Source organism: Sturnus vulgaris, chromosome 17 (genome assembly GCF_052056855.1).
Source record: "Sturnus vulgaris isolate bStuVul1 chromosome 17, bStuVul1.hap1, whole genome shotgun sequence".
NCBI classification, from domain to species: Eukaryota; Metazoa; Chordata; class Aves; order Passeriformes; family Sturnidae; genus Sturnus; species Sturnus vulgaris.
In genome coordinates, this window is record NC_142259.1 from 1,033,095 (window position 1) to 1,055,818 (window position 22,724).

At 39.2% G+C, this 22,724-nt stretch overlaps 1 protein-coding gene across 13 annotated transcripts in view; it reads left to right on the plus strand.

Moving 5' to 3' along the window:
• PHF20 (PHD finger protein 20) overlaps positions 1 to 22,724 on the plus strand; it is a 70,960-nt gene that overhangs the window by 9,651 nt on the left and 38,585 nt on the right. For 10 of the 13 annotated variants that reach the window (XM_088174970.1, XM_088174972.1, XM_088174974.1 and 7 more), the window contains exons 5-12: positions 6,149 to 6,263; positions 12,062 to 12,233; positions 12,445 to 12,529; positions 13,230 to 13,309; positions 16,698 to 17,085; positions 17,470 to 17,577; positions 18,606 to 18,782; positions 19,564 to 19,737. In XM_088174970.1, coding sequence (XP_088031096.1) covers positions 6,181 to 6,263; positions 12,062 to 12,233; positions 12,445 to 12,529; positions 13,230 to 13,309; positions 16,698 to 17,085; positions 17,470 to 17,577; positions 18,606 to 18,782; positions 19,564 to 19,737 — 1,267 coding nt within the window. In that variant the 5' untranslated portion in view covers positions 6,149 to 6,180. Of the gene's footprint in view, positions 1 to 1,590; positions 1,720 to 6,148; positions 6,264 to 12,061; positions 12,234 to 12,444; positions 12,530 to 13,229; positions 13,310 to 16,697; positions 17,086 to 17,469; positions 17,578 to 18,605; positions 18,783 to 19,563; positions 19,738 to 22,724 lie in introns of all 13 variants that reach the window. The other 3 variants (XM_014886216.2, XM_088174973.1, XM_088174980.1) reach the window with 1 other exon arrangement.

A 22,724-nucleotide genomic window follows, 5' to 3' on the forward strand; every position in this document is an offset into this window, starting at 1 on the left:
TTTAAGCTTTTGAAATTTTGCTTTGAAATTCAGGTTTTAATAAATACTATCCACAGTGCCTCTGCAAGACTTACCTGCATTGAATTCTTGTATTCTTAAAGGCTGCCATTTTCTCTTTTAACTGAAAATATGTGGTCTCATTAAAGTAGGTTTTCATTAGTATTGCTTTATTTAGGAAAAACATGATTTATTTTATGTGACTTAAACTTTTTATTCCAATTTTTTTTTTACTTGTTCAGTGCTTAGGTGCTTGTTTTTTATCTTCAGTGTGTTACAGGAAAAGAGGGGAAACCAAAACAGCCAAATGGGACATGATCAAATGACTAAAAATAATTGTTTTCAGTCATTAGACTACTTATTTCTTTAATTGCACTTGGTAATTCAAATAGATTTCACATTATAGAAATTTATTTTTTTTTAATTGTATTGAATTGCTTATATTTGTAATTTCTCCTTCCATGTTGGTCTGTCCCAGTCTCAGCACCAGTTGAAACGGGCAACACAGTTACACGAGATGTTGCTGAGGGGATGAAAATTATGTTCTTCAGGCCTTGTAGTCTCGGGGAGAGAGTGAGGATCTTGTTCAGAGGCTCACTCATGTAACACCTTTTCATTTTTGTCACCGAGTACTTTGGGAAAATCTTAGTTCTGCTTGAGGAGAGGAGCAAATAGAGATTTTTACTGGTGTCAGTTCTCTTACTCTACTTGTATAAACTAGAGGAAAAGTAGGAGACTGAAATCAGGTTCTCAGGTCTTCCAGTTTGAGGGAATGGCAGTGGTGAGGAATCAGCTGTTCAGCATTCTTCTTACAGAGATATTAAGTATCAGTTCAGGATCCAGTTTCTGTGTTGTGTGGCTCAGAGTTCACCCGTGCAGTTGTTAATTGAATCTGGGAAGGTTTTAAAGCAAGTGAGTGCTAGCGAATATGTAGTTGAGGATGCTACATTGTGCAGATAAGAACTGTGTATAGTCCAGTGTCTTGTTTGAAATGTGTCTTTTGGATAGAAGAAGAGGGGTGATGCAGAATTCCATGAGATTTGTTGCAGTGTCAGGTCTTCCTGTCCAGTTTAAATCTTTCATGTTCCTGCTCCTGTTACTTAAAAAAAAACGACCCCTAAACCCAAAAACTTGACTGAAGATCTAAGCATTGTGGTTTGAAATACCGGTGAGAAGGACATAATCTGAAACTTGGGGTCACATCTGACGACAGTCGCCTACCTTGAAATGGTACACAAAACCAATATGGGCAGGAGCAGACATGCTGGGATGAACACAAACTCTTCTTGGGTAAACATGTTTAGCAAGTATAGAGGTTTTATATCTGTTTTTATGTGTAGGGTAAAACACAGTAAGGCATACTTCATGGTAGCACTGCTGCTGTAGTCAAAACCTGCTAGGCAGAGGGTGTTTTGTCTGCAGACAATAAAAATCTGTTGTAATCAGCTTCCCATGTCAGTGCCAATACAGTTTTTAAGTGGTGCTTGTGAGACTTCCTCTTAGTGTTCGTAAGATGCCACTGGATTGTATAGTATAACTGGTGTCTGTAAATACTGTTTTGCAGTCTGATATCATACCTTTTCTCATCTGCAGGTGTGTGGTTTCAGCACAGCATGGCTGTGGTCATCCACTTGCAAGGTGTTCCAATTGCAGTGGGGACCATGGACTTCTCTGGATTGACCATTCCCGATGGGGGCGTGCATATTGTAGGGGGTGAACTGGGTGAGGCTTTCATCCTTTTTGCTGTTGGAGACGTGAGGCTGGTGTCATGGGTGCAGATGATAAAAGGTCAAAACTAACTACTGCAGGGTGAAAGAAACCTGATGTACGAAGTGTTGAATGGACTTAGTCCTTGGCAGTTCCATATGTAGATGTGCCAGCAGATTTGGAACAGGTGCTGGAGAGGATGGCAGAGTCTGTTTTAGCCTTAGGCTATGTGGAATCAACTCGTAAACATGCTTTATCCTAGACGGAAACAAAACAAGCTTGTGTTGCTTGTGTAGGAGTGGCAGTGCTGCCTGCAGTACCCCAGATCAGCAACATCTGTGCTGCATCTCTAGGGAATACAAGACAATCTCTGGCTAGTTGCTTTTACTTCCTGGTTTTACCAATGCTTTTTATTACCTGTCCTACCCTGTAGTCCTGTGGAATCACCACCGAGATACTGACTGCCCCCTAAGAATTTGGACAGCAAGCTTCCCATCCAGAATAAAACATAAATTTTCAGTGCAAACTAGGATTACATTTATGCAAACTGTCAAAGTTGGCTGTGCTCCTTTATCGGGTCAGAGAACTATGGGGTTTTTTTCCCATGGTGTTACTCTTTTTTTCTTTATTGTATCCTCATGGCAGAGGGAGGGAAATCCCTGGGTTTGGCATGGATGCACAGAAGAATGAAGGAAATGGGCTGAATTGTGAAAGTGAATTGCAGTAAGCAGCAGTAAGACAAAATGAAGTTTAAAAGTGGGGCTGATTTCAAGGAAGGGGTTTTGGTATGACAATTTGTAAAGGAATGGTTTAATCACTCTGCAGGGATTTGGAAAATAGTTTTTGCCAGGGTAGGTGTGATTTGGAAAAGGCTGCAGTGATTTTGCGGTTTCCAGAGAGGAAACGGTAGAGGCTGTTATTAGTGAAAGTTTGCCATAGCTGCTTGGGTTTGCTCTGTCTGATAATATGAAACAGATTTTCAGTTTCCGGAGGAGCCCACTTCTGTTGGAATTTAGTGATATGCCAGGTTTGAGGTTCTGCACTGACAGAGCCTAAAACTGGAGAGAGTAAAGGTGTACAGTACAGGTGATGGTGTACAGGACCTGCACTGTTAGCAGAGCAGAAAGCTTGTTTTAGAAGTCATAGTTGTGATCCCTGAAGTGATCAATATTAATATATTTTCCTCTGCATTGCCCTGAGATAAGTGTACCTTCCTCACTTACACCTGTGTCTGAATAGTTGAATAGTCTTTAAAAGTTAAATTAACCTTACGATGACTTTGATGGAGAAGAAAAGACTCTCTCTTTTAAATAACATGTATTCTTTTAATAATACAGATTTAGAAACATTTTCTTTTGGAAGTAGTGATTTGTCTAAATCCTGAAGTACTTGTCCCTGAAACAGATCTGCTCTTCATAGAGAAGTAAGAAGTTTTGGAGAAAGCCATACAGCTCTTGGTGTAGGCCTAGTCTCCTTGTTTTAATCATGGTCTTGAATACATGGATAAATGTATTCTCAATTATCAGAGTAGAAATCCTGTTTGTGTTGGTTTAGGTACCAAGTTAGTACAAATTGATTTTCTGGTGAAAAGAATTTTAGGAGAGATGTTCTGGCAAAGCATTCTTATTTCCAAGTTGTAGCTATGAATGTCTAATCAGTCTGGGGTTGTTAATTGACAAGCTGTTTTGATGTAGTTCAAGATTTTTAAGCAGTCTTTTCTGGGCAGGACAGAGGCTGAAACATAAAATCTCGAAGTAGGCAAGCCCCTGTGTTCAGTGCTTGCTTTCTGAGGAATGAAGGTATCAGTATGGTTACGGTGGTGGTGCTGAAGCGCATTTCGGCGCTGCCTCTTGGCCTAGTTTGTGCAGAGCTGTGTCACGGTTCTCAATAAAAGTTGTCTCATGGTTTCACTCTTGCTCTAAGGCTGGACCTTTCAGGGTAAAATGGTTGAGACCCTCTACCGAGTAATTTATCTCATGTAATTTTCTGCCAAATACATCTGCTTGAGAAAGCTCTTCCTGAAACTGGCTGCAAATGGAAAAGCCAGCCTGCTTTCATGGTCTGAGGAGCAGGACTGTTGGGTCACAGTGCAAGCCAGTGGTAGGATATGAGAGAACCTAAAGCAGCCCAAGTTCTTTAACTTGGGAGGGAAGAGAAAGGAGGACTTGGGAGGAGGGGCCAATGATGAGTTTTTTGCTCATAAAATTTTTTCTCTCTTTCAACTTTGTGACCTACTGCCTTCTAATAAGCTTGGCCAAGTTAGTGAAGTGCAGTATGTGTGTGCTTTGACTAATGTTAGTGTTAGCTGACTAGCTGTGATCAGGTTTTCATGGAATCTGCTGCCTCTGTAACTCTGATTAAATGGCTTTGACTGTTGTCTTCAGAATTCCTGTTAGTTGTGTTACTCCTGTTTAAAATATTTGACTGGAACCATAGTAAGACCTTCCTCACCAAAACTGATGTGTTTATAGAAGCCCTATTGTATGTATGTTCCTCTCCAGCCCCATGGAGGTGAGCTGAGCTGAATCCTTTGCATGTAGATGGCAGCCCTTAGTGAGGAGGACTAAATAATGTACCAGGAGTGCCTGTGGGAGTCCGTTGGCTTTGCATGTCCCTCCTTAGTGACAGGGAGGAATAATCGTACTAGGGAAAGAATCACCTCGCAGATGTCATTTCTTCTACAAGTGTTAAGCAAAATATATGTCTGCTCATCGTTTGGAGGCATGAAATTGCATTGGTAGTGTGAGAAAGGTGTATTTTAATGATGTTAATCTGCAAAGAAAATAGTGGATATTTGAAGTGTGGGTGGATAAACCTCCTGAAATTAAAATACAGCTTTGCATTTACTGCCTTTTTTTTCCCCAATTTCTACATTCTGATGCAACATAAGCTGTAAAATCCCAACAATCTTCAGTTTTTCTTAATTTCCTTTCCTAATTAAAAGTTATGGACTCCCACCCTAACTATTAGAAGACTGGACTGATTCAGATCTATGATGTGTGAACTCAGTCTGTTATCAGATATTACTGTAAGAAACTAATTTTTTTCAGTTCCTAGGTGACTAGAATACTTTATCTTTTGCTGTGAATCAAACTGAGAGGCAATAGTATTTTTTTCCCCCCATCTTTGCAGGCTGCTTTAGTAGAGATGAAGATCAGTATAAAAGCACTGCTTTAGAGGAAGGCAGCAGATGAGCTTTCAGTAGAGACATTGCTTTGCAGTGTGGTGGTTGAATGGAGGTGGTTGGGCTGTCTCTATGGCCAGCCCTTGGCAAATGGCCTGGCTTAAAAAGTGTGGTGAAGGAGTAGCTTTTCCCTACAGAAAAGTTCATAGAAGTTCATTTTGTTCATAGACATTCCTGTCATCCATAGAAGCTTTGTAGTATTCCTAAAGATCTTTGATTTCTGAACCACACTTGAAATTAGAGTAGTTCTTCACGTTGTTAACCCTTTTGTAGATGTAGCTCAGTTGATACCATTACTGTTTATGCCTTATGGGAGCCAAAACGCCAGTGCTTATTTCTGTGCATATCTTCTTGTTCTTGTAGTGTAAGACTAGACGGATTTTTTAACTTGTACCAATTTTGTCCATCTGTAATTGAATCTTCAAGATACAGTCTTACTGTAAGGACAGTGATACTGAATAAGATTTACTTGTGTTTTTGGGTCTTGTGAACTTGAAGACTACAGGAATGGATCACCATCATCTATCTTAAAATTGTGGGAAACAATCGAGCAAAAAAAAAAATCAGGAAAAATAGCTGTTGACCAGGCTTTTTCACTATGTGTACATTGAGAGAAACTACTAGAGCAAGATTTCTTAAAATTTTATATTATCTGTTGGAAACAAATATTAATAAAGACTTTTTTTTTTCTGGTTAAAACAGTGAAGAAGTTGGACGAAAGCCATGCAAATACGCAAGTAGTATAGGGAGTCTTCTAAAATTGGATTTAAAAACTACATATTTCTAATGTCTTTGAACTTTATTGCACTTTCAGTGATGAGGTGACATAGTGTTTTAGAGTGTTTCATTAATGTGGTAGCTGGTGAAAGATTGTCATTGTGTTTGTTTTGCCCACTTCCTGTTTACTGGATTCCTTGTTTTCATCAAAACCGGGAGGGGGGAGAAAATACTATGAAACTTCCGTGTCATTTGTGAATAAACGTTGGGTTGCTTGGTTCTCAATTGACCTAGAACTTGGACCAGTGGACAGAGGCTCAGCTTCGCTCTTTCATGGTCCGGTAGCTGCCATTTTGAACATGCTTTTGGAATCATTCTGCACACTCTCACTTGGGAACCTTTTTTTAAAAAATAATTTCCCTCTTACTTTCTGCAAACCAAAATTAAAGTGGTCTCTTAACATCTGGCTTCTGGGAATTATAGTACATAAGCTTATTTTGTGTATGTCTTGATTAGTGATTGATATTTAATTGCATTTTTCAGGGGAATAAAATCAGCAGTGTTGATATTACAAAATGACAAAACATCCTCCGAATAGAAGAGGGATCAACTTTGAGGTGGGAGCCCAGTTGGAAGCCCGTGACAGATTAAAAAACTGGTATATTTTTAAAACCATTCATGTTATATTAATTTTAAGTCTTTACTATCTTAAACATTTTGTATTGGTACGGTATTTAGAGTCGTAGTCACTGGTTTGTAGGAAAGTAGTTAATTCATAGAAGTTTATATACCAGTGATTGAGATGGGCGATAGATGCTGATATGTTGTGCTGGCCCTCCAGAAGTGTACTGGTGTTCTGTCTGGGAATAGGACTGCTCCTAAATCTAGTTGGACTTCAGGCTCTCATTCTCCTGAATTCATCCTTTTAAGTTTTATGCTATACTTAATATTGCAGAGCAGATATTACGAAGAATAAATTCTTCGCAGTACAGAATATCCTCGCTGTTTCCTTTCCTGGTGCTGTTGTGGATTTATAGGCTCTAAAATCTGATTGAATTTGTTAGGCCTGTGCTTATATGAGGGTGGTCAGCTTTAGAATTAAAGAACTGTGTGGGGAAACGTTCCGTGCTAACAAGTCTGGTCTGGTGCCTGTCTTGCAGCTCTCAGCTGTGAGGAAGAATACTTTTCTTCACTAACCACTCCATTAGGAAGATGAAAAAGAGCCCACAAATTACTTGGGCTAACTTCGAACTTTATATCTCTGTACGTTTCAGATAGTCAGCTCAAAACTTAGCATTTAATAATTCTCAGTGAATGAGAGATAAAATTAAAATTGCCGAAGACTTCTTAAATACAGGAATTAGTTTGGTATTATTAGCTCCTGTAGAAAACTTATCTTTCCAGAAATCATGAGAGTTGATTTTTATTGAGAAGTCTGTGTGGGTTAGATATGATTGTACTTAAAGCTCTGGAACCTGCCAACAGGTGAAGTGTGCAAAGTCAGCACTGAACACAATTTGGACATCCCAGGAGGATGGTGTACTGCCTTAGATACAGGGAATTTATTCCAAAACAGCTCGGTTGCATGCAGAGCATGTTCTCTCTCCAGGTACAAGGGCATTGGATTTGTGGAAATGAGAACATAGCTCTTTCCACAAAAAATATAAAGTATCGACAATAAATCCTATTCACACATTAATTTAGCTTACCTGTGTAACAGAGAGTTGTGTACATAAGCACCTATCTGAACTTGCCTGCATTTTCGATATTCTTGAGTTTTGTTAGTACAGCAAAAAAAGTAGTCAGGCTTACAAAAATAAGATCTTAGCCTGTCTGTAATGTAGCCTTTTCAAAGATGCAGTTTGGTGTAGCTGGTGTTTGAGTAAGGCTAATAACTTGTGCCCATGTCTGTTATCCTTCTGACATGTTTGCTCAACAGCAGTGTCTGAGTGTACATAACACTTGCATGGGAATACTTTGTGGGGGGAATTCAACAACCTGCTCTACTTTCTGCATATCCCTTGGCTTAAATTTGAATTCTGGATATGCTATTTGTTCCATGTTCTTTGGTTTTTGGAAACACTTGACCGTAAATGACCTGTCCTACACACAGCACTTTGCAGCTCTGGTCTCGCAACTTAGTTATGAACTCCCCCGTTCTGAAATCTTTTGTTTACTTGCTAAGCTTTGAACCCTGGATTGTGTGCATTTGCATTTTCAGGGTTTCTAAATGAAAATTTTTAAGAGCTGGGGGCTTAGCAAAACTATCAGTGCTGACACAACTCACTGGGTGTGGATTTGTAGAGGACAGCAGACTGTTTTTTCTTCTCTGCTGCTTTTGTCTTCCCCTGTGTGACCAGTACCACTCCATGGTGTGGTTACAGTGCAGTCCTGTGGGGGCATGGGATTTTCTGCTTGCTGACACCTGCTTTTCCTAGTGCTAGACCTTTGGAGGTCCAAACTTTCCTTGTGTGTACTTTTGTTGCTGTATTGGTGCTAAAACATAGTCAAAAATCTCCTGTTTGGTTAAAGTGCTGGCTTTGATTTCTGTTCTCAGTACCAAATACATCCGTCAGTTCATGGGCCTGTAGGTCTATTGCCAGTCCATTGGCAGTGATGCTTTGGAAAATGTTTCATGCCGGAGTGCTGTGTACCTCTCTCACGTGAATGGCATGTGATTGCCCCAAATTCCTAGTTAAGGACTTCCAAGGTGTTTGGATGTGTTGTCAACCCTGGTGAAGATAAAGCTCCTTGTCAAAGTGCAAGGTGAATTTGGCATCTTTACTGCTTGTCCCAGAGGTTGCTTTGTTGTATTTGGAATCGTAGCATATTGGCAATGCACTGCAATTGCTGGTTGTCTGTCACGTCTTAAGTTGAACTCCAGGGAGTACAGTGAGTTGGGTTGATGCATCGAGACTCCATGAATGATATGTCTGTTGGCCTCAGGTTGCTGTAGGGAGAGAGCCTCTGTAGGTACTGAAAGGTGTCTTGGTACATAGTGCTGGAATTCAGAGGATGAAGAAGAGGGACTGCTGCAGTAGGGCAGCCCTGAGTGGAAGGATCCCAGAGGGGTTGCTGTAGCCATGCACGTGGGCACACTGTCCCAGCTTAATTGACTTTCTGAAGCCTTTTGAATTGGATCATTTAAACTGATTGGGTGGTGGCTAGCTGCAATCCTCTTTCTGAAAAGAAGATGACTGCACTGGATGCCTGTAATAGGCAAATGATGTTACCTTTGTTTACCTTGTTGTAATGACACATCCAAGCTTTTCTGTCCATTGTCTGGGTAAAATGGATGTGAAGGGGCTTTTGATTCTGATTAGAACTCTGGAGTAATATTGAGAGTATGGTGCTACCCTGTTAAGATTCAGATTGTCAGTCCCACGAGTTCAGTTGTTCATACTGTCAGGAGTTGGTCTAGTACTGAAAAGATGAACCACTATAGCTGTTGTCCTTCACAGTGCTGGTTCTCCTGGATGCTTCCTTTCCTCTCTGCAGTGCTTTAACTGCACTAAGCTTGTCCCTTCCTACTTCCGGGGGAGGGAGGTTTCATAGCAATTCTATTTTGGTATGTAGGAAAAGAGAAGGGAAACAAACTAGTCCAGGGAATTTCCAGATATTTACCTCTTCCCAGAAGAGGATAGTTTTACATTTGTCTACCATAAACTCATTTTTATACCATTTGCTGTGCTTTGTCAGCTGTAGTCTGAAGTTGCCAGTCATTACTAACCATAGTCTATTCAGTAGCTTCTTAGAAAACTAATGCCAGCAGTTCGGGCATCTTAGAGATTTTTCCATAGTGTTTAGCTAGTTCATAAATCCTTGAAACATGTGAGCTTATCATTCCTTTCAAATTCAGCTGGAAAACTAGTTGTTTTGCCCTCCCTGTGTGTTGCAAGACATTTTCTCTGATTTCACAGTTTTTACGATAAATATTTAAATCAGTGCCATTTGGGGTTTTCTTATCCAGGATCAGTTAGCTGTCTTGAATGCCCATTGAGTCAGCTGAATACTTCCTTTGTGGTTTGAGGGAGGATGTGTTGGGCCACCCTGGACATACCTCAGTTGTACTCTGGGGCCTTAGCCAGGCTTCAGCTATTGGCCTTTTACTTTGTGTATCTTCTCATAGTATTTTTTTTTATAAACAAGTCTGAATTTCTTTTAAGTTACCTCTACCCCTCGGTATGTTCACAGCCTGTTTGGAGGAAGTATATGGCTAATGCTGTATAGATCTGTGAGCACTTGTGCCTTCTGATGTGCTGTGCTTGCTCAGTTCTGCAAAAGGTGTGGGAGGAAGGAAGCTTGGCCTGTCAGTGTGTGGTGCTCAAGGCTATTGAGAATCTGTGAACCTTTCTGCTTTGTTTTCTAGCTGCCAGTGCTCTCATCTGAAAGGAAGGTGGTGTCAACGAGAGGTGGTTGTCAGAGTTCATGGATGGGTCTAGCCCTGCTTCTAATAGGTTTACTGCTCTAGTGAAGAGCATTGAGTGTATGTTTACTGATGTTTGTTGCTTCAGAAAGAGGAGATATTGAGGCTTTGCAGCATGTTCTCCAAGAGCTGAGAGCTCTAGCTCAACCACACTTACTCAAGTAGACTGAAATTTGTTCTCATTGTCAGATGTGCTTTTCTTGATGATCTTGACTCCCGCTAGTGGAGTGGGATAGGTGCAGATGGCACTGATATGTGATTCTGGGGTGACAGTTTTGGTGGAGAAATTCTTCCTTTTGCTGGACATGAAGCACGGAGCAGTCTTGCATCATTGAGTTAGTTCGCTCCTGTAACTTGGGCTTGTCTCACCTCAGTGGTAGGAAGTGCATTGTGCTTCCCAGAGTTGGTTATCTGCTTGGACGAGATAATTAGCTTGATACTGAGTCAGCAGTCTGTCCTTTTTATCAGCATCCCTCTTAATCACTGAACAGACAAGTCCTATGCGTACTGCAGTCCCAATGATGAGAACACCCTTGTGGCTGCTCTCTTGTTGAGAGGATCTGGGATTTCTTACCTGTTTTTGCTGCACTCAGATTGTAGGAAATGGGATGCTGATTTTTGTCATTACCTGTATTTAGTGATACCCGAATATAATCTGTTTAGTAGAACTAGGTTGTGACTGTGACTATTGCCCCCTCATGAACTTGTAGAGGATAGTACTTGAGTTACTTAAATATAAAATATCTTGACTGTCACAGGAAGAAATTTCTTTTTTTTTTCCAATAAATTGGTAATCAGTTACAGATGTCCCCGCCATAAGTATTTCCCTTTTGAGTTCCTGTTCTCCCCAGTCTTTGCTGCATGCACTTTGGTAATACGTTGGGATGAGCTAATGGCATAGCTTGATGTGTGTGCCAAGTGAGTATTAAGCAAGGCCTTAGTATATATTTGCACTGTAAGTCTCCAGCATTGCCTGTTTGTAGCTCTTTGTGAAGTCACAACTGGACGTGTCTTAGATCTGCTGGAGGGTTTCAGTTGTAGGTAGACTTGCTTCCCCTCTGTGTAGGATTGTAAAATGGCAGCCTGGTTTGCATTTGAGTCTTAATTCGTGCATGTCTAGGCTTTACTGTTAGCATCAGGCTTGATTGTTTAGCGATGCCACTTCTTTCTGCCACTTCCTCTGTCTTTCAAATGTGGTTTACCAGATAAAGAATACTTGTGGATTTGAGTTTCGTCTTCACCCTTTGTTCAAGAATTCATGGAGGCCTTGCCCTTCTTCCAGAATACTGAAAACACCAACAAATGGAAATTTCCTATGGATGTTACTATTATGGAAGGGAAAGCATTGTACTTGGAATATTACCTTCAGTTGGGATAGTGAAATAGCTGTGATTTTAATTAAATACTTACTAAAGTTACAAATTACCAATGCAATTTAAAGAAATACAGAGTTTACAATGTCTTCCTGATCAGAAACATTTGAATTTGACTCATCTCAGATTCCTCTACTTCTAATGTACTAAGAAATTTGTATTTAAAAACCCCAGGATTGTGCAGATGAAATTTAACTTTGAGAATCTAAAACTTAAATTACATTAGTGTGCCTGCTGGGTTTTTGGTGTTACATTGCGTAGATGATTCGTGATGGGTATCTCAGAGAAGTCCGTGTATTGACCCCCCAGGCGTTACTCTTGATAAGAGTGAACTGAAACTATTGATTTTGTAAAATATTACATTTCTAGATGTAGGGAAGGTCTTTCTGACTTCTGAATCTGTAGTTAAATTTCTTTTTCCACCCCAGACTAAGAACTCCTTAGTTGTCTCCTTTTGCTGCAGCCAGTGTATGCATTTGCTGTTCAGTTTTGGGTTTCATTATGTGCTTTGCTCCATCATTTTATAGCATCTTTATTGCTTATACAAATGGTACGTCACATTAATAAGATTGGAGGAGTTAAACCAAGGTTTATTTGTATAAAGTGTCTGAGACAGCTTGCCTTATTCTTAAAGTATTTTAATCTACCTTTAACCAGGTATCCAGCCCACATTGAAGAAATTGATTATGAAGAGGGGAAAGTACTTATCCATTTCAAGCGCTGGAACCATAGATATGATGAATGGTTTTGTTGGGACAGTCCTTATTTGCGTCCCCTAGAGAAAATACAGTTAAGAAAAGAAGGATTGCATGAGGAAGAAGCTTGTGCAGTAAGTAGAAATTGGAGTACATATGTGTGCATAACAGTTTAATTTGTGTTCGCATGAATGACGACCTTTAAAAAGCTTCACTGTTGCTGTGTTACCTGCTGTGTAAATTTTATGATTTCTTCTAAAACTTGGAATGCTAGTAATTGAAATGTTTTAATAAAGTTGTATGTTTCAGTAATTCTCAGATGAAGACACTTTTAACTTTTTGTAGGGATTTCATATCAATGATCAGGTATTGGCATGCTGGTCTGACTGTCGCTTCTATCCAGCCAAAGTTACTTCTGTTAACAAAGATGGTAAGGACTCCTCCTGGTTTTGTCATGTCTAGTAGTCATGTATTTCTAATTGTGCTGAAACCTCATTGTTTTGGTGGAGAGATATTATAGAAGATGGAAAAAAGCTGTGAAAAATTGCATTTTCAACTATGTGTTTTAGTCTGTCATCAACTTTTTTACCCTCTTACCTTGTTTATGAGATAAAAACCTTCTGCTGGCATCAGTCAGTAATTGCTTTAAGTATATGTGTGGGGAAAAGTTGATTCCTAAATTTGTTGTACTTGCCTGTAAGCTGCAATAAAACCTATTGGCAGAGTTGCAAAACCCCCTTAAAAATCAGAAGGGGAGGGGGAACTGTGGAGGATTTGTTCTACTGCTGGGCTTGCTTTAGATTGTGTATGTTGTAAGATGTAGAAAATGGCTGTGTAATTATATATTGGAATATTCCACCAAAAATATTTTGGGATTTTGTGAGTAAGGTGTATCTGAGGAGCAACTCTAAGATTAGACATGGACACACCTTTATTTTGGCCAGAATTGTTTTGGATAACTTTGCTGTGTCTCCCTGGCCTGTGATAGGAGCTCTGTGTTGAGGGTTCTAACAACACAGGTGAAGCAGCTTTTTTCTAGAGCTAATTGTTCAGCTGGAGTATTGGAGCTGTTAGCTGATGCTGTGTCAAATAACTTCTTTGAACTCTTGCATTTTGTTTCCATATTTTAGGTACCTACACTGTGAAATTTTATGATGGTGTAGTTCAGACAGTCAAAAACATTCATGTCAAAGCTTTTTCCAAAGGTCAGGTAAGTATGGTGTTTGTGCAGCTAGTGTATTCATAAATGAGCAGTTCAGGTGGCTAGGATAGTTGAATACGTGAAATTAATGAAAAACTTTTACTCCTAAAATACAGTATGTCTGAAATGAAGTCCCTTAAAATGAAAAGGGGCCTTCGTTTCTCCTTCATTAAGGGGAATCCCTTAAAATAAAATGTGAATCTTTGTGGTATGATTTGCAAAGCTCTCAAGTTCTTTAAATGCACCTCTTGAACTAAAGAAGTCATAGTATATAAGGAAAAAGGAAAACAGATTTCTAAAAGTTGTTGGAAAATTCAAAACGTACATACATACTAAAGCTAGTGGTAAGGTTTTTGAATCGTGATTGTTTTACCTGCTCGAGATTGCTTTACTTTTATACAGATATATATTTAAAGGAGTGCCAGCTATGGAGTGAACAGAAAGTATTCTTTCCCAAAGTAACTGCTTAGTATTCATGAGACTTTTAGGGAACATGGCTATTAATCTTTTCACCTCACAACTTTGAGAAAATCAGCTTTTTAAACTATTCCTTGTTTTCCTTCTGTGATTTGACTGTTTTACGAACCCTTCATCTGCTCAGTGTGGTGGTTTCAACCTTTAGCTCATGAAAGAAAGTAGTAGTGAGCCATTACATTTAAAAAAAATCAAACAAAAACAACTGTCCTGCTGATGGTGAGAAGGAAGAAGTGCTGCTCTGTACTTCGATTTTCCTGTATAGACATGTAGGAAAGGCTGACCAAGATCTGGTCTTGAGTGACTTGGTTAAAACTTCTTAAATACCTGCTTCAGAATAATTTTCATTGCAGGCAGGGTTTTAAGTTTGATCTCTTGCCACACATTGCTGTGTGGTAACTATAGCCTGTGGGTTTTTTTGTCATGCTCTCTGCCATTAGTTTTTTGAAACTTTAAGTTTGGTTGAAGAAATTGACTCTGTCCCCCCAGCACAAGTCTTAAATGCAGATTCCAGTAATGAATGTCAGTGTTACAATTTAGGTTTGTCACTGTTGTGGAGAGGTATGCCAGTCCTCCAGATTTCTGTATCTACCAGCCTGGGAGGGAACACTATTTCACATTTTGCCATAAAGCTTTTAAATTGTTATCATTGTGTGTAGTGGAAAGCTGACTAATACTCACAGGTGAACTACTGCAGAATCTTTATTTCCGTGAGAAATGTTATTATATTTAGTGTTAAGTAAATGGAGTTAAACAATCTGAAGTAGTACTCTGCATAAGAAAACGAAACTTCCTAAAGGAGAGACAAAATATTTTTATGATTCTTCATAGCTTTGGAAAGATTCTGAAAGGAAATGAAAGGAGTTTTTGGCTTGATTCTTTTTTGTTTTTTCCTTTTATCCTTTGTCCAAGATTTCTCTTAGCCCAAGAGAATCTCCTAAGTTATGGTAGAACATTTTTTCTGTCCTTTAGCACAGAAAAGCAATAAGTGAGAATTTCCTAGTGAGCTCTATTTATACAACCAGAGGTAAAGTTTTTTTTAAAAAAGTACTTGAGCCACTGGAGTGCTCAAGATTTAGAAAAAACAGGTATAGCAGTAATGTAGCAGCATGTTGGAAGTGGAGGGGAGGTGTCTTGTTCCTGTTCTTCAGGAAGAAAGGTTGGAGTCATGAAGGCACTCATGGCTCGTATCTTAGTACTTGTTAAGAAAACGAAAAAAAGGGATACAAACCACACAATTCCTGAAGGGAGCAACATAAGCAGGTCATAATTTCTTTAATTATAGTATTACTCGGTCCCTGTGTAGAGGGTGTAACTGGCTGTGTTGAACAGTGATGGAAAAATGCTAATAACCTGTAACAGTGTGAATGTACCTTTGCCAGGACACACATCTTCTAAGAGTTCAGTAACACCAAGAGGTAATTCAGACTTACTGTGTTCATGATTCGGTTGCTTGAGAATGTTGTGACTGACATGACTTATAAGTGTTCCAGAGGTGCATACTTGATTCAAATCAGATGGTTTTGTGAGCATCTGAGGTGTTGAAATATAGTTGCCTTAGGGTTGTTTTTTGAGATGGTAGGGGTTTTTTTGTTTGGGGTGGGATTGTTTTGTTTTGGTTATGGTTGGTTGGTTGGTTTTTTTTTTTTCCCTGATGTTTGAGTTGCTGCTGAAGCTTCTCCCTTCAGGAATTTACAGAATACAAACTTGATGGTAAAAGGGGTGCTTTACATGTTAAATACTTCCTATTTACCTGTCTCTTTTCATGAAATACATAGCAATTCGATTTCACGTTTTTAAAGTGACTTTTTTTTTTTAGTCACACCTGTACCAAGTATGGTTGAAGTAATATCATAGAGGGTGGAGCAGATTGCACGTTCACTATTTTAGTATTTAGTATTTTAGTATTTCTTAAGGCAATGGTCTGAAAATATGTTAAAAAGTATAAAGAAGGTGTTGGGGTATTTAGCCTTTCCTATCTTCCTGATCCTGGGTCAAAGTTGAAGATTCTTGTGCCCTGTAGACCTGCCTGGGAAGAAGCATGGTTACTTTTTAATGCTTTGGTTAGGCAACAGGAAAAGTTAGTTGAGCTAAAGGCAGTGTTGACATATGACCAAATATAAATTATTAATTCATGTTCAAAGCTAGAAGGTTTCTGTTCTGGGACAGCCTGTAGCAGGATCACTGGAAGGGGAAATAAACATAATCAGCATATATCATCCTCCTTGCCCCTTCATGGTGTTACCCAGTAAGAACTATGGGGAAATGGGCTGGCAGTTGAACATTGCCTCAGTAGTGTGCTGGCTGGGGATTATTAAGGATTTTCATGTCTCTTCATGCTGAACATAAATTACAGAAAAAAAAATTTAAGTTTTGTTTTTAAATTTAAATGTTTAACTTCTAACATCACGTGGTTCCTGATGACTTTGCTGATTGCAGTTGCTTTCCATGACTCTGCCTAGCAGTGTCAGCAGGGTGATAAGTGCAAGCAAGCTATGTGTCTGTTTTGACTGAGACCCTTCTGTGAAAGGAAGAGAGTTCGCACATTCGAGCCATTGAGCTGTTTGCTGCTTTCTATGCTCCTGACTCCCACTCTTCCTGCAGTGTCCCAAGTAGGTTTTACGTAGTACTGCACAAGCTAGGGACTGCACTAGGGACCCAGCCTACATCTGGCAACAAAGGAACAGCCAAGCTCTTCTGTCATTGCATGATGAAGAATGGATTTCTTGCCCTGTCTTGTTCACATTGCACCGGTCCTTCACCAGTTTGGGTGCCTCTAAGTTTTAATCTGTGGATTGCAATAGAGCATGTACTGTTAGCACCTGAAAAATTGGACAAAGATGCAGGGCTGCTAAATAAAAAGGAGAGGGGTGGCTTTTAGACTACAGTGAATTGATTTTACTGTCACTCTCTTTTTTTCTAGAATACTGTGGGTGATGCTAAGCCTAAGGAAAGAGGTAATGAAATTCCGTCATCTCCTGAAAACCAGGAGAAATTTAAAGAGCAGAGGAAGGCAACAGGTAGTGCAAAGAAAGACGAAGATGAAAAGACATTAAAGACTGAGAAACGAGTTAAACAGCCCGATAAAGAGGGAAAATTTATAGTCATCTCAGAAAAAGGCAAGATCTCAGAAAAGAATATATCTAAGAATGGAAAAGAAGATAAAGAGAATATATCAGAGAATGATATGGAATATTCAGTAGATACACAAATTGACAAGAAGCCTGAGAATGACAAGGTAAAGAGTCCACAGGAAAATGTGAAGGAAACTAAGCGAAAGCGTGGCAGACCACCGGTAACACCTCCCACAGGTATGTAGCCAAGCTTAAGTGTTTAGGCATGTACCAAAACACTTTTAAACTTACCTAAAGGAATAAGAAGTGTCTTGCTCTTTCACAATCTAAATTTCTAGAAAGTCTTAAAAATTTTTAAGTTCATCTTTGTTCAAGACAGCCAAGAGCACACTGATGTTTGAAGCCTTGGTGGTTTGGTCAGAGATTAGATTTAGACAAATAACCATCATGTAGTATAATGCATACCTGTAGTAGAGTTGAATACCACTGTGTGGGTTTTAGAAAGCTGGATGAAGCTCTATGCAAGTCCAGTATTTTAGATTGTGAGGCTTAGGAATTTGTGTTAAAGTGTTTCACAGCTTTGTATTCAGTCCATTTTTCTTCTGTTATCTAAATCTCTAGAGCCAAGTTCTCAGACACTGCAGCCCATAACTTTGGAGTTAAGATGTCGGAAAATACCTAAAGGAGGTGATGTTCCATTGAAGCGTCCCAGGATTGAAAAAAACTTGTGTGAGTTTTGATATTCAGCTCTCACACTGTGTGTGTATAAATATAAAAGTTCTTGAAGCTCAATGGGTTGGGGGAGGGATAAAATGGCTGTGGTATTACTCTTGAACCATGAATATTCACATGTGGCATCATCATGCTGGAATTCCCCCTTAAATCTTGGTAGTTGGTTTTGGAATAAAGGAGGCCTTGAGGCAAAAATTCACAGATGTAGAGATGGCAGTGATTACATTGCCTCCAATCTACAGAAGGCTATAAAAGTTTTAGAAGTCGTAGAAACTCTTCAGTTCCTAGCTAGAGGATTAAAACAAGGGCACTTTAATACTGTGTAAATGTTCATTATTCAATAGTTGTGTGAATTACTCAGTATTCAATTCATATTCAAATATTTGACTGAAAGTCAAATAGCTTCTACTTCATCTTCGGGTAGCATTTGTGGAGGCTGAAGAACTTGAATGTCTTGATGAGGAAAGAAAATTTTATTCTCTATAGTAGTGTCATGACCAAGGAGAGGAAGATCCAAAGAAAGCTCTTTCCTTTCTTCAATACCACAGTCTTAAACTTCAGTGTGTGTAGGTTATCTAGCTCAGTCACAGCTGTTTGTGTGCCTGAATTGTCTCATCTAACTCCTGATATTACTTACATCTCAGGAACAGCTTGTTTAGACCAGCTCCACTCTAATGTGACAAACATACCCCTCTGCTCTGCAGTATGCTTCTGTGTGCATTTTACTCAGTGGAATGTTTTTTTCTAAGAAACTAGTAATATACTGATCCATATTCGTACTTCAAATCTGTTACTAGAAGAAAAAAGTTGAGAGCTTTTGCTGTGCTTTTATGCTTAGTTGAAACTTACCATTGTAGCTTTTACAGAGGTTTAATTATCCAGGCTTTTTAGCTTTTGCTGTTAACCTTAGTCCTTCAAAAGCACACTTTCAAAAGGGGGTCACAGGGAGTGAAGAATTGACAGTTTGCTTGTGATCTGTTTGTATTCCTGTTACTGCGTGGTACCATTAAATACAACTGTTCCAGCTCAGGAAAAATCTAAGAACTCTTCAGATAATGCTGAGAGAGACCAGATCAGGAGGCGATCTTCAAGACTCTCATCCAGTATTAGCCATGAGATTTTAAATACAGATCTTGTCACAACTTCCACGGAAATTCAAACTTGGAAAGATGCAGTATCTATCCAAAATGAATCTGAGAAGAGTAAGTGCCTGCACAGTGTACTCTGGGTTTTTGTGATGAGGTGGTCGTGTAGTTGTTGCAAGCTGTATATTTGCAGTTGCTTAGCCTACAGGCTCCATATCTGCTATTAAAACATTATTTCATCAGCAGTGCAGGGAAAACTCGTGGAAAGTTTGCGTCTCTGCTGCCCTGATTGCTTTTGGCTTTTAATTCCCTTTCTGTCAGTAACCCTGCATTTCCCTTGGGTGGTGGGACCTTTTCCAGCAAAGGAGAGCTCTATGGGCCATAAAAATATCCAAGGAAATACTTTGGTTTGGGGTTTTTTGGTTGGTTGGTTTTCTTTTGTAGGGAATGCAGGTTCTGATTGTGAAAATGAAGTAATTTCAAAGTTTTAAGACTTTCAGATTGTGGAAGTAACAGCACAAGTACTGAACTCGGAGTCCTTAGAGTTTAATCCTGCTATTGAACACTAAAAGCATCAAATGGGATGCTTTTATGCTTAAACATGGTGGAGTTAATACTTGCTTTTCTGCCCTGTCCTTCACTGCCTTTCCCTTTTGATGAAGCTCTTGAAGTGGATTGAGGAGATCTATGCTTTTGTGTTTCTAAGCAGCTCTAAGTTTAGAGAGATGCTACAAGTTAGTTGTGCTGCAGAAATTTTGTGTGACCAAAAGCAAGTAGTCAAGAGCATGGATGGGTAGTTTTCTCCATTATAATGTGAAAATCCACCCCCCCCCCCGCAGTGTTCTTCAGTATGCTTTTGTATGCATTTTACTCAGTGGAAATGTTTTTCTCATTCTAGCCCAGTTAGAAATTCCTGTTGAATCTGACCAAAGTTTTGGTGAGCAAGGATCACCTGGGAATACATCGCATAGCACAGCACTCAGCACAGACACCAGTTTGCAGGAAGAAAAAGCTGAAGACACTGAGTCTTCCTCCGTTCCTGTCAGAACTCAAGAACCTTCTGCTGCTACAGGTTCAAGTTTTTCATATTTCACGTTAATGCATTTCTTAAGGCAATAGACACTGCATGTTTTGTACTTGTACAAGTGTTAAAATTCTTGCAATTTTAACCTTCGTTAAAAATGCATATTTTTATTCCCTGTGGACTCAGTTTTAATCTTACACTTCCAAGGTGGACTGCAATCTTAAAAGTGGAAATCATAATTTTTAAATGACTGGGTGGAATACTTTCAGCATGAGTGATGAAGTTTACAAATGCTTGTTCGCAGTGTTTGGAATTTCGGATTAAATTGAATTTAATACCATAACAGATCAGTGCTTAATGTGCTATAAGTATGTGGTAATATTACTGTTACTGCTGTTTGGGAATCCCAATTGTGCATTTTTATATCTTTATGTTTAGACTTGGAGGCTTTAGTGCAAATTTATGAAGTAGTTCAAACATTTCAGTTTCCATCTTAATATATATATTCTATTTTCTTCTAGCTTTAAAATTTCCTATGCAGCAGTGGACTGTCAAAACATGGTGCTGTCCTATGATTATTTCTCATAACTTTAATCTTTGGATCTACAGCTAACTGGAGAAACTTGAAGTACATACTTCCTAGTTTATGCTCTATCAAACAAGGTTAATTTGAAGTGTAACAGAGCATTTGGAGAGATTTGCAGTTGCTCAGCATTGCTGGAGTAATGTGTGTGATGTTTGTTGGTTATTTTAAATTTCCCTCTTGTTTGCACATATGGTCTTTCACTCTGTTGTAACTGTCCAAGTGACATATCCTCTCCATTTCCACTAATGGGTACCCTCAGTGCAGGAAGGAACTGCCCTCTTTCCTTTGCTCAGGTTGGTGTGTAAATGGTCTTCTGCTATTTAAAATGGTCTCCTTCAGCTATTGCTGAGCAAATTTGTAATTTGGGTTTAAACTTGGGAGAATTCCAACTGAATGTGTAGTATGTGTGTGTGGTGTCATTCACACTAGTGGGATGTGGCCTGACCTTGCTTCATTAGATGGAAGCAGCAAAGCTGTGGGATCAGGCCTTGGCTAACACCTACCCAAAGGCTCTGATAGAGTTTGTGCACTCTTGTTCCTGGCTCTTCTATCAGGACTTGAGCAAGTTAGATTAAAGTTAATTTGGGAATATTCACTTATATTGAATTCTGACCTGAAGTACAGCACTGATGGTCTGTAAAAATCCACTCTTCCGAGCGTGGATTTTATTTTATTTAATTGAAAGTTGTTTCAGTTAACGTTAGAAATCAATCATGCACCTCAGTGGACATCCAGATGTGGCAAGCAGGTGTTTTTATTGTAGAGCACTTTTAAGGATTGGGGATAAAAGGTAAGCATGCAGGGTCTTTGAGTAAATACGGTCATCTGAAGTCCAAGTACAAAAATCTACATTTCCATACTTAAGCTGCATTTAAAAAGCTATTCATGAGCAGTTTTAGATGAAGATTTAAAAATTCATAGATTCTCTCACAGATAAATCCTTTGTAGTTAAAAGTGGATCTGTGTTTCCCTCTCCATGCTCTCTCTGTCTTAGCTGTGGGATTGTAGCATTTCACCCCAGTGCTGATGAGCTGTCTGATGGGGGAACAGCAGGGCTTGGTCTTTTACCTGGTACTGGTGTGCGTGTGTAGCAGCATGACAGTGACAGGTGCCTCTAGGCAGGATGTGCAAATGCCTCTGAAAATCACCAGTGGCATCTGCTCTTGTGGCGGGATAGATTTGTTACAGTGCCTAGGCATGTCGTTGTGAAAATAGCTGGTGTTGGAGACTGGGAGCTGAATTAACTCATTTATGGATGATTATCAAGGTGACAGATATGCTCCAGATAGAATAACTGTGTGCCAGACAGTTGTGTTCAATATGTTCTCAGTCTCATGTGTTTAAAAGATTTGGGGCTTGGGAAGGGGCAGTTATTGGAGAGCAGGTGGTGTGTGGGGCAGAAGAGTGTGTCTGTTGCATGTGAGATTGCCATGAAGTACAGCATGGAAGTTAGTCATTGGTAACTTTTCATATTTAGAACAAAGGCAATATTGTAAGCCAGTATTATCATTATTATTTGTCTGTAAACTTTAATTCTAGTCACTTAGTGGGAATTAATTATCTTCCTGTAGGAAAATACTGTAAAATCTGTATTTGCCTCATGATATGTTAGTGTCATTTTGGCACTGTTGAGTAACACATTCTAGTAGTACAAATTTTTACCTTGCAGGATGTATAGGAAGAACATGATTTTTATAGCATTTGAGTATCAGGGATTTTTAAGGACACAAGCACCCCTTTTAAGGGGTGATTTCTATTCACTGGTTGGTAGGTGATTCAAGATTCCTAGTGGTTGCACACATTTATAGCAGCAAATTGCAGTCTGGAGTCTTCCTATGGCTGAGATGTTCTAAAATGTAACACGTTCTGAAAGGGCAATATAGCATTGCTTGTTAAAACTGAAGTTTGTATTTTAAAAGTCTGAACAAAATTTTGAATAATTACATGTACTGCAAGATTAAAAGCCTGTTCTGCTGACTTTTGGCACCTCTGATGACAAGGAACTAGAAGTAGTGATCAGAATTTAGCTAAATCAAGCTGTCTTTCCAAAAAATATGTTAACAGTCTGTTGGCAAACTTTTGCAGCCAATTAAAGCTCAGCATATATTTGAAAATAGACTTAGAAACATTCCATAGCTGTTCATGTGAGTTTAGTCTTAAAAATTCCTTTTACTTTAAAGGTGAGCTGCCTTTGCTTTGCACAGATCTGCTATCATGTTTGTAGTTGTATTTGCTAGCACTCTTGAAATAACTTATTTGCATAGACATGCATCAGGGATTCTAATTGCTGTATACTTACACCTGCTTTTTTCTGTTAGCTTTGGGTTTCAGTTAAGGAGAATCATAAGACCTTTTAATCAGTTTGAGAGTGCTGCTATTTCTCCTGCAGCTCACTTCAGTAGGCTTTAATCCCTTCAAGGTAGCATAAAAGTTGTATTTTTGCGCCTAA